We start from the raw sequence: 16,814 nt of genomic DNA on the forward strand, positions 1-16,814 counted from the left end.
TGTGTGCATACCTGCACTGTATAAACAAATTGTGTGCATTATTATTGAAAAATTAGACACTAACCATGGCCCCTAAGAAAGAGTTTGGTGTCTGTAAGGATGGTGAGAAAGTTAAGCCTAAAATCTCATCAGTGAATGAAAAGTTAAAGGTGATTGAAAAGCTAGAAAAAGGTGCTGCTCCCTTGCAAATATGAGCTGAATATGGAATTTCAAAGCACTCAAACTGAGAGGCATGTCCAGCTGGATCTGCCTTCCATTTTTTGGGTAAGTGTACAGTAGTTTGTGTACATTATTTTATTTTAAATAATTTTTCTTAAAAAACATGTATTTCATACTTAAAAATTGGATACACTGGTGTAGTACTTATTTTTTTTTTAAATATAGGTCTTTTTGTAAGAATTTGCTCTAAGGCGGACAACCTCCTACCCCGGACACCCCTTCCCCCCAATTAGTCCGCCTTAGCGAGGTTTTACTGTATATTTATCTATCTACTGTATTTGTGTTTGTCTATATTTCACTGCTTGTACCACCAACAATTCCAGTAGGTATTAGGCAGCTACCGAACAGGTAGGTACTACCGCCTGGGAAGATATTGGAAGCATAATGTGTTGTCTAATGGTAGACCCTGCTGCCACATGGCATCACGAAAATTGTGACCAAGTCCCAGGTTGCTGATCTGACTTTCTGCCTCATTTACACACAATTGCAGGGTCTCAATTGTTTCTCTTACTATTGACAACACAACATACATATATTGTTCCTCACTTTTGATTTTTTTTTCATTTTGTATTTCTTTGTGGATCATCATCATCATCATCATCATCATCATCATCCTCATCCTCATCATCATCATCATCATCATCAATCTGCTTATAGTCAAGACCCTACTATACTTGCACTTGGGCATTGGGGGTAGAAACAAGTGGTATCCATACATCACAAAAATTAAAATACTGCACTACTAAGGAGGGCTGGGAGGTGTGAGTGAAAGATAAATGCCTACTTGGTAACAAATTCTAGTCAGGCCCGCATGGTAATTCAAACAGTACCATGAAATTATAATACTTCATATGATGTGAATCGAAGTCCTGTAAGCATATGTTATAATACTGAAGCCTGGGGGTTAAGTTCAGGAAAAAGACTCCAAACTTTTGTGACAACACTGGTAATTAGTAGGGGCCATTTGTGAATAGGGAGAAATGAGACTGGTAGTGGCCAGTGGGAACTTCAATGTGTAAAAATAAAAGAATAATTATGACCGCCAGACATTATGAATACCGATACAGTTGTGAAAATGTGTTTTTACACCTCTGTGGTAACCTGTGTCTCCAAATAGCAATGTTGCAGTAGTAGTATCACTGTTTATGAATTAATGGGTATTGGTTTAGCAAAGGATGTGATTGGTGGATAGCTTTGCTGGAGGTCATATAGGTTGGCCATTTGAAGACACGGGTTACCACATGGGGTGTAGAAACACACTGTATTTTGTTGCCAAGTAGGCATTTATCTTTCACTCACACCTCCCAGCCCTCCTTAGTAGCATCTATCTATTTAAAATTTCAAATTTTATCACTAAGTGAAAAAAAATTCTCACCAGGTTCACATAAAATACAGAGCCCATTCTTGTTTCGGACAGGTTCACCAGTTTCCTCATCGATCTTGATCAAGTAGACAGGCACAGCATGTCGGAAAAGCAATGACACAAAGCCACAAGCACCCGGCTTCCCCTCGATGTTTACTAAAAAGGGACAGGAAGAGAATATAAATAGGGAATCAAGCTAGATCTGATATGATTAAGACTTTCCAAAAACCTCCTCCAACATACAGGCATGGGACCATTTATCCAGCATGCTTGGAACCTGCGGGTTATCACAATAATGGGTTCTTCCCGAATTTGGATAGCCAGGCCTAAAATGTACAAAATATACAGTAATCCCTCTGTAACTGGCTAGGAAGCCTCTGTTCAGATCACTAGATTCACCCCTAAAAATATCTTTACCTGTAAACTGTAACATTAAAACTTAAAATTATAGAGGTATAAACAGCAATAACAGAAGCACATAAATAGCAATAATGAAAGCATTAAAAGAGCAAAAATTATACAAGTCAATGATCAGTGTACACACTGCATCCCAATCTCAGGGACGCTGCCCATCTCAATGCTCACCTTACCAACCATCCCAGCTGGGGACACTGCCTGGCTGGCTCCTCTAACAACAGGTGCTCTGCACTACAGACCCTCTGACCTCTCCACACAACTTTACAGTGGAAATCCATACAGTACAGTGACCCCTCGTTTAACGAACGCCTCGGTTAACGAAATTTCGGTTAACGAACTGCCTTCCATTAGGATCTTCAATTCGGTTAACGAATTTCTTACGAACCGACCTCAACATGTTTTCGCTTGCACTGACCGGGCAACCAGCTTTAGTATCAGTCCGCCAATACATTAATCGGTTCTAGGGCTTAAATTCCTTACTATTTTAGTAAATATCAAGAAGTTTACACTATTCAATAATTTTAAAAGTTTAATATTCAATTTTTTAGTCATTTTAACAATTATTGAACATAATTGAAGGTAAAGTGACTAGTTTAATGCGCGGCATCCAGCCTCTTAACACAGCAAACAGGAGTTAGTCTCTCTCTGTTTTCACTGGAGGTAACATCTTGCTTGAGACTCTCTTCAACTAAACGCTTTTTTCTGTGTTTCCAAGCAAATTATTGGTCATTTTGAAATATATTTTACATATTGACAATATATAATGCAGTGCAGTGTTGATTTAAAGAAAATAATCTTGAAATACACCAAGAGAACTAAAATTTTATGGGTGAAATGGTGCCATGGGGTGACTTCTCTTCCACCCCAATGCCTTCTCTTCTTCCTTCTCCTCCACCCCCATTCTAATTCCATCATCATCATCATCATCCAGGAGCCTTCTACATACACACCTCAAAGTAAGTGAACTTTTCTACCATTTTTGTTGAATTTAGGAAATTTTCGGTGAGCTGGAACCAATTACCCAAAAACCCATTGAAACAATGGTTTCGGTTAACGAACTTTTCGGTTAACGAACGACCTTCTGGAACGGATTGAGTTCGTTAACCGAGGGGTCACTGTACTTAAAACTTCATAACTTAGATACCTTATTATTTTTTATGCATTTTTTGTATGTAGGATCGTGTGTGTATGTGAAAAAAGAATTGAAGAAAATTACAAATATCTACCCAAAAATATGAGTTAAAATATACTTTATACCTAATGATAATTTTTTTTTAATAATTTTTCACTGTACATTTGTAGGATTGTACAGTCGTCCCTCGGTTAACGAGCACAATCCGTTCTAGAAGGTTGCTCGTTAACCGAAACCATTGTTTCAATGGGTTTTGGGGTAATTGGTTCCAGCTCACCGAAAATTGCCTAAATTCAACAAAAAAGGTAGAAAAGTAAACTTACTTTGAGGTGTGTATGTAGAAGGCTCCTGGATGATGATGATGATGATGGGAATTAGAATGGGGGTGGAGGAGAAGAGAAGGCATTGGGGTGGAAGAGAAGTCACCCCATGGCGCCATTTCACCCATAAAATTTTAGTTCTCTTGGTGTAATTCAAAATTATGTTCTTTAAATCAACACTGCACTGCATTATATATTGTCAATATGTAAAATAAATTTCAAAATTACCAATAATTTACTTGCAAACACAAAAAAAAAGCATTTAGTTGAAGAGAGTCTCAAGCAAGATGTTACCTCCACTGAAAAGACACAAAGACTGACGCATGTATGGTGTGTTGGCAGGCTGGATGGCATGTTCAATAATTGTTAAAATTACTAAAAAATTTAATATTAAACTTTTAAAATTATTGAATAGTATAAACTTCTTGATATTTACTAAAATGGTAAGGAATTTAAACCCTAGAACCGATTACTGTACTGGCGGACTAATACTACAGCTGGTGGACCGCCAAATGCAAGCGAAAACATGTTCAGGTTGGCTCGTAAGAAACTCGTTAATCGAGGGATTGTTCGTTAACCGAAGTTAAGAATCTTATGGAAGGTAACTAGTTAACCGAGGCGCTCGTTAACCGAGGGACCACTGTATGTGTATGTAACTATATTAAAAAAAGGGAAATTTTTTTTATATCTATCTATCTATCTATCGATCGAGATATATATATATATATATATATATATATATATATATATATATATATATATATATATATATATATATATATATATATATATATATATATATATATATATATATATATATATATATATATATATATATATATATATATATATATATATATATATATATATACAGTCAACCCTCACTTTACGCGGTCCCACATTCCGCGTTTCCACGTTTACGCGGTGCCCTGCCAGAACCCAGGATGCTCACATTCCGCGGTGGGTGTACCCCTTTACACGGTGAAGTATAATTTTTTTAATTTAGCTCATAAAATTCATACAAATTATCCGGCCAGAATATAATTTACATTGCTGGAATTCTTACAATTTGATGATCATTTTGAATATAAACATCATAGATTTTGCATTAGACATACAAATTTTAGATATAATGTTTACTCTTGAGTAAATATGTTATCTTTTGTGCAAAATATATGATATTTATATTCAAAATATTCCTGGTCTTACAAGGAATCCAGCAATGTCAATTATATTATCCTAACTTTAGTCTGATTTATTATTTATTACTAAAAAGGTAAACAGTCTGGTATTCCCACACATTTATCTAGTAGGGACGTTGGTGGGGGGGGGAGGAGGGAGGGAGGGACCGGCGACCGACCATCTGTTACCGTGTGAAGAATATTTTTTTTTTTATTAACTGAAGATTTTTATTTTAGCTCATAAAATTCATACAAATTACCCGGCCAGAATATAATTTACATTGCTGGAATTCTTACAATTTGGTGATCATTTTGAATATAAACATCATATATTTTGCATTAGACATAAAATTTTTAGATAAAATGTTTAATGTGAGTAAGTATGTTATCTTTTGTGAAAAATATATGACATTTATATTCAAAATATTCCTGGTCTTACAAGGAATCCAGCAATGTCAATTATATTATCCTAACTTTAGTTTGAGGTATTATTTATTACTATACCTGGTTTTCCCCCCAAAATTTCTCAGAGGGAAGAGCCAGCAGTGTAGTGTGAGAAGAGGGGGAGGGAGTCGTGTCCATTATTTGAATGGACATTAACTTGGCGACTGTATTTCTCTATTTCTCTTAAGTATTAATTGTGTGCATGTACCATCATAAAATTAAGATGTTATTTTTACTACAACATAGTTATGTGTCGTCAAAAAGTGGAGTTTGGGGATCGGCCTGGACTCCATTTCAATTAATCCCATATGTTATGTTATTCACTTTACGCGTTTCTCGCTTTCCGCGGTACCCTCCGGGTTACATTAACCGCGTAAAGTGAGGGTTAACTATTAATATATATATATATATATATATATATATATATATATATATATATATATATATATATATATATATATATATATATATATATATATATATATATAATATATATATATATATATATATATATATATATATATATATATATATATAAATATATATATATATATATATATATATATATATATATATATTATATATATATATATATATATATATATATATATATATATATATATATATATATATATACTGTATATATATATATATATATATATATATATATATATATATATATATATATATATATATATATATATATATACGTACGTCATTTCAGCAAAAAATATTACATTTCCGTGAATGTATTATATCAAGCACAGTATGAATAGAATATCACTAATATAACAGTACAGTATTTTAAACGAAAACTATTAAAAAACGAGTAACATATCTTGAACATTGGAAGATTAGGTTAAATCTTTTGTTTTCATGTAGTTTATCCTAATTTACATTGAAATACATTACGTTTCAGCAAAACTACTACTGTATTTACTTCTGAGAATATGGAAATGTAATATTTTTGCTGAAATGACGTACGTATTACAGTGGAAAGTGGGATAAAATCGTGACGAAAGCAATGACTTTCGCTTTCTTTCGTTCAAAAGATGTTACCGTAATCGCTTTTTGAATGGTTTTTAGTTAAAAACTGTTGTATTACAATAATATTCTATCCTAATTCACTTGTGATGCAACAGTTTTTTAACTGAAAACGATTAAAAAAACAAGTGTACCGTCTAGCTGATACGGCAGAGCCCTGGTCGCCCTGATCGCAATCAGACCAGAAATTGTGGTGAAATCTTTTAAGAAATGTGGGATTTCGAATGCTCTTGATGGAACAGAAGACGACTTGTTGTGGGATTATGAGGCTAATGAGAGCGTGATTGAGGATGAAGATATTGATGATCCTATGGCTGATAATGGTGTTGATCCATATGACGATACTGTTCAAGGAGAGGACTGGGAGTAGTTGTTTGGTGCTGATGACAAGGAAAATGATTTTGATGGATTTTAATGAAAATATTCAGAAATATAGTATCATAGTATTTATTCAAGTGAATTAGGATAGAATAATATTGTAATACAACAGTTTTTTAACTGAAAACCATTCGAAAAGCGATTACGGTAAAATCTTTTGAACAACAAAGAAAGCGAAAGTCATTGTTTTCGTCATGATTTTATCCCACTTTCCATTGTAATACGTACGTCATTTCAGCAAAAATATTACATTTCCATATTTGTTTCCGAGAATATATTCATTCAGTCACAGTTAAGGTAAAATATACTTGTGATGCAATATTTTAATGAAAATACCCGGAATTTAGAAATACGGTATCGTAGTTTTCTTTTGTTTCAAATTTAATTAACAAAGATTGATGTTTCAAATGTAATGAACAAAAATTTATGTATCTATAAATAAACTTTAAAAAATGAATACTTTATGTTTTACATCGTCCTGTGCTACCATACCATGCATTTGGCTACTTTGGGCTTGCTATGATGACGCAAGAGATCTGCCCTGGCAACTGTACCGACACTCACAGCTGGTGGTGTGTCATTTCCATTGTTTACTGGTAGTTACTGGTAAATATTTTTCAACCTAACAAACCTATTACCCATTTAGAGGTCGACCCCCAATTTTTTGCCAAAAAATTTGGTCTTTAAAACTCGAACTACACACAGGTATATACGGTAGCTCACAAGTGGGGAATGGTTGGCAATTTCTTTGGTTGACCTGAGGAATTGTTTGGCAATCATTTGATTAATTCATTCCAGAATATTGTATACAGTATAGCCAGTTTTTGGAGAGTTCCATATACTATACTGGGATGCTGGATCAAAGCCCCATACCTGTACATACAGTTTCATACATACAACATGGCTTTATCAGATGTAAAAACAATTAATCCACAAACTATCAATACCATACTTACTAATATTTGATATACTCTCTGTAGCTCCATAAAACTCAGCAATACAAGGGTTATTGAATCTGGCAGTAAACTGTTCCCAGATCTGAGGTCTCACACCATTACCAAACATCACTCTCACCTGACAAATAGAGAGAATATTTAAATTATGTAACCAGTAAATGTGAACACAATAATTCCATCCAACAAGGCAAGCCCTACAGACAGGTATTTCCCATCCCAGGCACATCTCATAACTGATTAACACGTTTGTTTTGCAGTTGTTTTTGTGGTCTTTTACACCCTGTTATTAAAAAAAAGTCCAGAGATAGACTAATACTGTAGGTAATCACTTTGAAGAAACAAATGACCCTGTAAATGTAATTAATATAATTTTAAATCAGTTTTCAGAAGTGTATAACAAGATTGAAGAATTATGCGTGATGGTACAACAGTCCCTCATCCAACACAATGGATGCATGATGGTACTAGTTCCTCATCCAACACAATGGATGCATGATGGTACAACAGTCCCTCATCCAACACAATGGATGCATGATGGTACAACAGTCCCTCATCCAACACAATGGATGCATGACGGTACAACAGTCCCTCATCCAACACAATGGATGCATGATGGTACAACAGTCCCTCATCCAACACAATGGATGCATGATGGTACAACAGTCCCTCATCCAACACAATGGATGCATGACGGTACAACAGTCCCTCATCCAACACAAAGGATATGTTCCTGGAAAACCTCGTGTATGGCAGGGGTAAAATTTGATGGAAATAATTGGAATAGAGAAAGGTGATCTCAGTACTTCACAATCAGAAAATTATTTAACTTCAAAAATGTTACATATCCGTACAGTAAATGAACTAGACAAACATCAAAACAATAAACAATAACATAAAATACTGTACAGTAGAGCCACCCAAAATGTAGTTTAGGGACCAATTACATATGGGTCAACATGAACTACATAAACAAGTACTGTATCATTAGTTTCAATGGTAAATAGGAACTGGGGCTGGAAGTACAAAAGAAATGCCAAAATATGCTTAATAACTACGTAGTTAATTTTATGGCATATAAAATGCACTTTTATCTGAAAAATGGCTCAAAAAATCACCCCATGTCCTTTATGTCAAGTTGCTGTTTTCCGTAGGCTAATGAATCCCCTAGTTGCTGTTTTCATTAGACTAAATTCTACCCAGCCCAACTCCAGAATTACAAAAAACTAAATATTTTATTGCTTATTTAAACACATTATTATTACAGTACTGTACTTTTAAGTACAGTGAGTTCTGCTATAACGCGTGTTTTGATAACGCGAATTTGCTCTAACGCGATTTATGAATTCGGAACAATATTTGTATAACGCGATCGCTTGTTTGCTATAACGCGATTTTTGCTTACTATTTCTCCAATTTTGTGGTATTAACTGTGAATATGGTAAAGAAGAATATCTCCAAAAAGCATTCTGATGATAGAATTCCCGGTGATTATCGTAAAAGAAAGGATATAACACTTGAAGAGAAGCTTGATGTTATCAACCTCAAAATCACCCTTCTCCCCCATCAAGTTACATTCATATTTTTTCAAGGTAAAGTGTTAAATTTACTGTATGATTTCATTATTAGATATGAATGTAACATTTATTTAGACTGTGCTATCCTTTGTGTTAGGCTAACTACTAAATTTTTTCGATTTCGAGTAATCTGCACCTAACCCTATTTTCTCCATAAGCCCTGTTATTTCTATTACGCGATTTTCTATAACACGATATTTTACAAGAACACAATTATCGCGTTATAGCAGAACTACCTGTAATTAAAAAAGAAATTATTGTAAATATAAAAGCTGGATCCATACTAACTACTGATTATGATAGCGCAAGACAATTGTGTCCATACGGCAGGCTGCTAACTCTTCAGAGCTAAGCAATAATCGTTTCTGAACTCTGACAAGCATTATCACAGTATCTATTAACCCCTACGCCCCGGTTGACGTTCCAGAACGTCCATCTAGGGTTGTTTGAATGCCCAGCGCGGGTTATCAGGTTCCAGTGTGACTATTTGCGTGTCACGCCACACACTCGGCCACAGGGAAGCTTCTTGAATGCAAGTACCTAATTGTGTTTGTTTTATTTTCATTGATTGTCCATTTTATCATGTTGTATCAGAGTAATATTGCTAAAAGTAGTGTAGTTGTATTGTAGTGTAGTATTAGTGGAAAATAATGCTATGATTATGTTATAAATTTATTTATTTGTGGAATTATTATTCCGATAACTATTTCTATGCATTACTTGCTCTACCCAACACAAAGACAGCCAGACAGCCTGGCGACAGACTGCGTGTGTGTTGCCGAGCACTTTTTATGAAAAATAATGCAAATAAAATATTCTCAATGAATTATTTATAGGAAATAAGTATTATGATCAGTAAATATATGCACTACTGGCCATCCCGGACACAGGCAAGCAAAAAATGGCCGCTAAGTGCGCAGTGACCACGAGTGCTAACCGTCAAAACACTGTCCCCTTATCTCCCTCGCCACTGCAGCCCCTGGGAAGTTTCTAGATGGTCAATATATAGTTTTTCTTACTTCTTTTATATTGTTTTATTATTTAAAAAGGTTTAAATTATTTTTCGAAAAGTTGATTTTTCTCGATTTATCCCACGTGGGAAGTACAGCCAGCAGCACCCTAGCCCGGGGCGTAGGGTTTAATGTCAAACATGCAACATTTATCTTATTATTTCTTTTAGAAAATATCCTTTAGCTTTTGAAAAAAATTAATTATGATGTTAATGGCGATTTTTTTTATTTTATTTTATTTTATTTTTTTTTTACGGGTATTAGCCCACCCGGGCACAGGTCACTGACCCACATCAGGGCCAGGGGGGGCGAAAATGTAATAATAATAATAATAATAAAAATAAAAATAAAAATAAAAATAAAAATAAAAATAATAATAATAATAATAATAATAAAAATAATAAAAATAATAAAAATAATTATAATAATAATAATAATAATAATAATAAAAATAATAAAAATAATAAAAATAATAATAATAATAATAATAATAATAATAAAGAAATACAAAATGAAAAGAAAAAATCAATAGTGAGAAATGCTATATGTACTGTACTATGTTGTGTTGTCAAGTAAGAGAAACAATTGAGACCCTGCAATTGTGTGTAAATGAGGCAGAAAGTCAGATCAGCAACCTGGGACTTGGTCACAATTTTTGTGATGCCATATAGCAGCAGGGTCTACCATTAGACAACACATTATGCTTCCAATATCTTCCCAGGCGGTAGTACCTCCCTGTTGGATGTAATAAGGCAATTTGAAATTGGAGAGGTTCCCAAATAAATTATTCATTAAAACGAAGGCATGTTGTTACCAGAATAGGACATAATGATCATGGTCAGCAAGCTTCTTTAACATTGGACAATGCTGTTGGATGGATAATGTGCAATGAATGTTGGACATAAAACTAGAGTACTATACCATGTGTGCTGAACTTAGCTGTCACCTAGTTAAATTAATACACCATCCATCAAACAAATGTCATTTGCCAAACATCAGTAGACCTTTGTAGGCCTTCAAAATGCTCATTATAACTGGCAAACTCTTAATGCAACTACTGTTCCAATTAAATGGAATAAAGACAAATTGTTTGGTGTAATTCTGAACTGCTTAGGATATTTATTATGTTGACTCAAGACACTTTAGACCTTGAATGTACAAACAATTACCCTTAAAATATATTGTTGCAAGATTTTTCTTTCACATCCCCTTTCCCACTTTGTTGCCAGGCAGTCATATTAAAGAGCAACATGGGTGTCCTCCTTTCCTCTCATTCATTCATTCATTCAAAATGCCTTACCAGATGGGTTCTGCTGTGGTAATCACCTTCTATAACTTGCCCCCACAATTTCAACCTAGTTCACCCATCATTTTATATTGAGAATTAAAACTGAAGTACAGTATAATACAATATAAACAGTATCACACAACATACCCATGTAAGGTTAATTTACAAAATACAATGATTATTAAGCAGAAAGCAGTCTGCTTTAGACAAGAGGCTATGTGAAAAAATTCAGGGAATGCATACCTTATGTTGAGTGTCCTCAGGCATTGGTGGTGTATTGAGGAGATAACGACAGATCTCTCCTACATACTGGGCAACCTGTTTGGGAAGACACATTTACTAATTATTTTTATTTACTTCTACTTCACCTCTGCAAGATCTTTCACACTATGTTGCAAGGTGTCCAGAGTCAAGATCAACACAGACTCTCCCTTCATTTACTCTCATTGAAACTCTCTTAACTGCTTTATCTGAAATGTTCTGCTACGATGCTCCTCTTCCAAAATAAAGTCCTAATTTACCATCATCACTTCAGACAGCCTTTGATTTCTTACGAGTATGTTAGGTTCATGGTCAACACCAAATTGATTAAGGGAGATTCTGATTTTGTTTTATAAAGGGAAAGCTGACAATGTTGAAAAGAGGTAAAATTTTAAATAAGGTTTCCCTAAAATTACCGAGATAATCACACATAAGGATACCAATTATTAGGGAATTACAGATGACAGTGGGTAAAGGATTCAGGAGTGAAGGCACAAGCTTAATATGAAAACTTACTGTACATCCATATTTCTTGGCTTCAACCCAATACTGAGATGCAGAGAACTTGCGACGGATCACTGCAGTATTGCTGAACACCAACACCTGTCCAAAAAGAAGAAATGTTTGGACATACAGGGATGCAGGTATTTAAACTATATATCTGTATGTCAAATCATAGGCTGGGCATGAGATAGAGTAGGAATTGGGATGAAGCAGGGGGGAGACTGCACAAGATATCTTGCCAGGGAGTGGTTGACAGCAAATATAAACCAGAAGCCAGTAAAAATAAATAAATATATATTTACTGTGTTTAGCTATCAAGTGCCAGGTATAACTCGGTTTTCAATTGGCATTTTAGTTGCATCTTTCACCATAAAAAAAAATAAATAAATTTTCAGAAATGCTCACCTCCTAAGAGACATGCATTTAAAATATCTCCAGTTCTCTTAAACCTTGTTTAGCCTGTTAATGTTCAAATCCTACTACTACTCAAAATTCTATTACCACCACTGTAATGTATGACCCTCATGGGTGACGTACTATAATTCATCTGGCTATCGTTATTGATTTTGAAACGGCCTTTGTCTTCATCTAATAATTACCCATTTCCTGATAAGTTTCAAATGCCAGTTTTTAACTCAAATGTTATAAATAAGCTCCTAAGGCAGCTTTGTTTGTTGACTTCTAATTCCATGACAAAAGAGCATTTTGCCCTAGAACTAATGAGAATTTTGCCAATGTTTCCAAGTTTTCACTTTCGTTCATTTTAGCCAAGTGTACTTTTTGAATACAGCACTATGTTGAAGCATGTTTTTAGGTGTAAATAAAAGTACAGTTTAGTGTACATATATTTTTCTTATAATCAGGTCCTGCTAATTCTTCTTGAAACAATTATATTTCATCATACAGTATTTAATAATAACACAGCTCCTGCTATGGGTAGTCCTGTCTACTGTACAGAGTACCAGTTTTAAATTTTTTAATGTTACAACTAAATTCCTAATGCAATCCAGTACATACTGTATATTAATTTAAAATCCAAGATAAAAGGTAAGTTTGGCTAAAAAGCAAACTCTTGAATTTACCCAAAAATAACACAATACTTCGTAAAACAAAACAAAACTATTACTGTACCACTTTTTCAGTAATACTATAGTAATGTACACTACTTGTACAGGAGTGTGAATAAAATTGTAAATACTGTAAATGGATATGATATGTGAATGTAATGAAAAAAGTGATCAACTTTCATTGTTCTATTTTCTTCACTTACCTGTCCAATACCAACCATACCACCAGCAGAATGATAAAGAGGAAGTGGGTTGTAGAGCACATCATCATCTCTCAGTCCAGCCATGAAGTGAACAGCAGTACAGAAGAACATGTACCTGTCAGGTGGTACAAATAATTTTTAAAAATGTGAGCAGAAATTGAAGTATGTTTCAAATGCTTCCAATAAATTAATAAAATAAATACTATTTTTACAATATAACAATCCAGACTAACTATTGTCCAAACAAATTCATGATACACATAAATATTGGGATTATATTTTTTGGAGGGGCTCAAATCTACAATCTTTCATAGCATGTATGCTGCTCCATGCAGTTAAAATTGGAGGCATTATGGCACAAAGGCATTAGTCTATATTTAAAAGACTTAACTCAGTACCAAATTCAGAATCACAAATTATTAGCTGGGTGTTCAATCTCTCTATGTCAACTGTACTACAGGTACATGTGCCATGAGAAAGGACTAAAACAGTCAGTTGTCATTACCCCAGCCTGATTAATCTGAACTTCATTTAAGGATCCCTATGAATGATTTGAGTTCATGGGTACTCAATGCTTGATTCTCATGCCACTATTATTTATTATTAAGCATAGCAATAATATTTTTGTCCATAACACTTCAAAATGTATAAAATCAATTAAGTTTTATCTATTTATTGCATTTATACATTGAATAGTGAAAATGAACAATAATCAATATACAGTAAACCCCGATATAACAGACTATATCTGGATCCGAAATAATAACAGACTCGATCTGTTGTATGCCAACATAGTCCAAAGTGACCATGTGGGTCACTTTTCACCAACACCACCAACAGAGTGGCGGCCTGCAGGATAGTAGAATAAACGAAGTTGCTCTACACGTTAGTAACATGATGGAACTGATTGGTTGTAAGTGGTAGGGGAGGGGGGGGGAGGAATGGTGTGTAATAATGACCGCTGCACTGCCAGGCACAATTGAACAGCTAACTTGTAAGTACAGGGCGTCCTCGCTTAACATCGGGGTTATGTTCCTGAAAACGCGACGTTATGCGGATCAATTTTCCCCATAAGAAATAGATAGAATACGGGAGTTACATTCCCCAGCCTCCCTTTGCCCCATGAAAAAAGATACATATACAGAAAACCATTGCCAATTTTGTAGAAAATAGTAAATAGAACTACAGTACTAAGTTTGTATTGATACTCACCGATGGGCGGAGGTGGTAGAGCGAGTGTGTGGTGGGTAGTGAAACAAAGAAGGAGGGTGGGAGTGGAGGAGGGTGGGAGAGGAGGAGGGTGGTGAGTCACTGAGACTCTGCGGCTGCCGCCTCCTCCTGCTTCCTGCGCTGACTGGGGTTCCTCCGCCGCTGCTTGCTCCTCCTCCGTTGATGTTTGCTTATCCTCCGTTGTTGGCGGGAATGTCTCGGCAGCAACCGTATCTGAACTGGCAGCTTCACCAGTCATCTTTAAGTTGTGGAAGTTATGCCGATGCTTAAATCGTTGAAACCAGCCTCGGCTGGACGTAAAGGTCTCTTCCTTCAATCCTTCACCCTCTGTTTCCTTCATGTCGTCAAACAACGATCAGGCCTTATGTTGGATAACCATAAGGCTCACAGGGTCATTGCGTTGATTCTGGTCCTCCATCCACATTGCCAGCATCTTTTCCACCTTTTCTATCACAGTGCTTCTAGTACAAGTCGTCTTAGTAGCACTCAGAGAAGAACCATTTCCAGCACTAACGTTAATCCTGTCAGCGTTGGTCCAGATAGTACGCACTGTTGTGGGGGTTATATCAAGCACAGCGCCTTTGTCCACAGCACATTCCCCTTTTTCAAATCAGGTTAACACATCCATTTTCATTACAAGTGTAATAGTCTTACGTTGCCTCTTCACTATACTAGCATCAGTAGCACTTGATGGGCGCTTGGAAGCCATTTTGAATGGTTAGAGTACAGTTTTAAAACAAAAGCACTTAAGCACACACGAATGATGTGAAGTCGTAACAGAGACTGGCTTGGCGTCGCTTGGGGACGCTGTGACTTTCTGCGAGTGAGGGCAGCGCGCCGAGCCGAGAGAGCGTAGCGCAGCCACACAAAAATGGGTGATGCGCCGTAGAAAGTAGTCCGTGACAATGCAAAACGACATAGTATCGGATCACCGGGACGTTAAACAAATTTTTAGTCTCTAAAGTTCAGCAACGTAGTACCGAAACAACGTTAAGCGGGACGACGTCAAGAGAGGACTTACTGTACTGTATTAAGGATTTTCATCATATTTTTTTTCTAGTAAAAAATAATTTGGGTCACAAATATTCACTATAATATGTGTAAATCAGCCATATAAAGAGTGGGCATGTCAAGTAAGTTGAATACTAAAGGGAAAATTTTTTACACAAGGAAGAGAATGCAGAGTGGATGGGATCGTACATGGGTATGTCGCCCTTGTATGTATATTATGTATGTTGTATGTATACCATGTATGTACTCTATATATACACATTATTTCTCTAGTCAGTAGCGTGTGGTAATGCCCGTTTCATGTCACCACACGCTTAGATAAATGTGCCTGGCGACATCTGGAAGCTGCTAGTATACCACTTACCACATGTCGCCTGAGAGGTCAGAGTGAGGTCAGTTGACCCCTATAGGAGTGTAAGGACTACCCGCGCTTGTAAGCGCACCTTGTATATTTCCGTTAATAAGAACCTACAGAACTCTACATGTGTTTATGTTCGCCCTTGTAGTTGGAACCAAGTACCCCGAACATCTCCATGGCGCAGTGAGTATCAAGTGATCGATTAAGTGGAAATAAGTGCGTTCGTGTGAAATCAAGACCGGTAGATCTCCTCCGTCAACTCCGTCATCCGTGCCATTGTCTCCCACAAAAATTTGTTTGAATGACCAACGAGTTTTGAGCAGTGTGCAGTGACCGCAATTTCCTGTGAAGTGTCTTTAAGTGCCCCTCGTGTGTGTGTGTGTAGTGTTAAAGTGTGTGTCCTTGTTTTAAAGGATTCCCTAAGGTGGAAGGCTGATATAGGGCATTTGTGAGGAGTCAGCGCGACCGTCCCCGGCTGCCTGGAGGGTAACTACCCCCACTGCTCACCCCCCACCGCCTCCCTCCGCACTCCACCGCGCCTACACACACCAACCCACGCACTAACACACTGACTGCGGTCATTACTTCATATATATATTATATATATATATATATATAAGTTACTTATCTGTGTATTCAATTAATTTTGTTGTCTCAGATCTGGTTGATACGACGGGCTGACCGGTCAACACTGATTTGAGATACAATATACAGATAAAGTAATTATGCCCCGGGCCTCACGCAGGGTTGTCCCTAGCGCCCGGATGAGTTAGACGGATGACAGCTCTACAGAGATGGATGACCAGTCAGTGCGCGACGCCCCACCCTCTCCCAACACATCTCCCAGCCACACC

At 36.0% G+C, this 16,814-nt stretch overlaps 1 protein-coding gene across 5 annotated transcripts in view; it reads right to left on the reverse strand.

Annotated features, from left to right (window-relative positions):
- Window positions 1-16,814, reverse strand: part of LOC121876614 (long-chain fatty acid transport protein 4-like) — a 60,360-nt gene that overhangs the window by 4,253 nt on the left and 39,293 nt on the right. For all 5 annotated transcript variants that reach the window (XM_042381886.1, XM_042381887.1, XM_042381885.1 and 2 more), the window contains 5 exons: window positions 13,362-13,476; window positions 12,104-12,190; window positions 11,570-11,644; window positions 7,455-7,572; window positions 1,595-1,738 (listed from right to left, as the gene is read on the reverse strand). In XM_042381886.1, the coding sequence (XP_042237820.1) occupies window positions 1,595-1,738; window positions 7,455-7,572; window positions 11,570-11,644; window positions 12,104-12,190; window positions 13,362-13,476 (539 nt within the window). The remainder of the gene's footprint in view (window positions 1-1,594; window positions 1,739-7,454; window positions 7,573-11,569; window positions 11,645-12,103; window positions 12,191-13,361; window positions 13,477-16,814) is intronic.

This window comes from Homarus americanus, unplaced genomic scaffold, assembly GCF_018991925.1.
Source record: "Homarus americanus isolate GMGI-L3 unplaced genomic scaffold, GMGI_Hamer_2.0 scaffold28, whole genome shotgun sequence".
NCBI lineage: Eukaryota > Metazoa > Arthropoda > Malacostraca > Decapoda > Nephropidae > Homarus > Homarus americanus.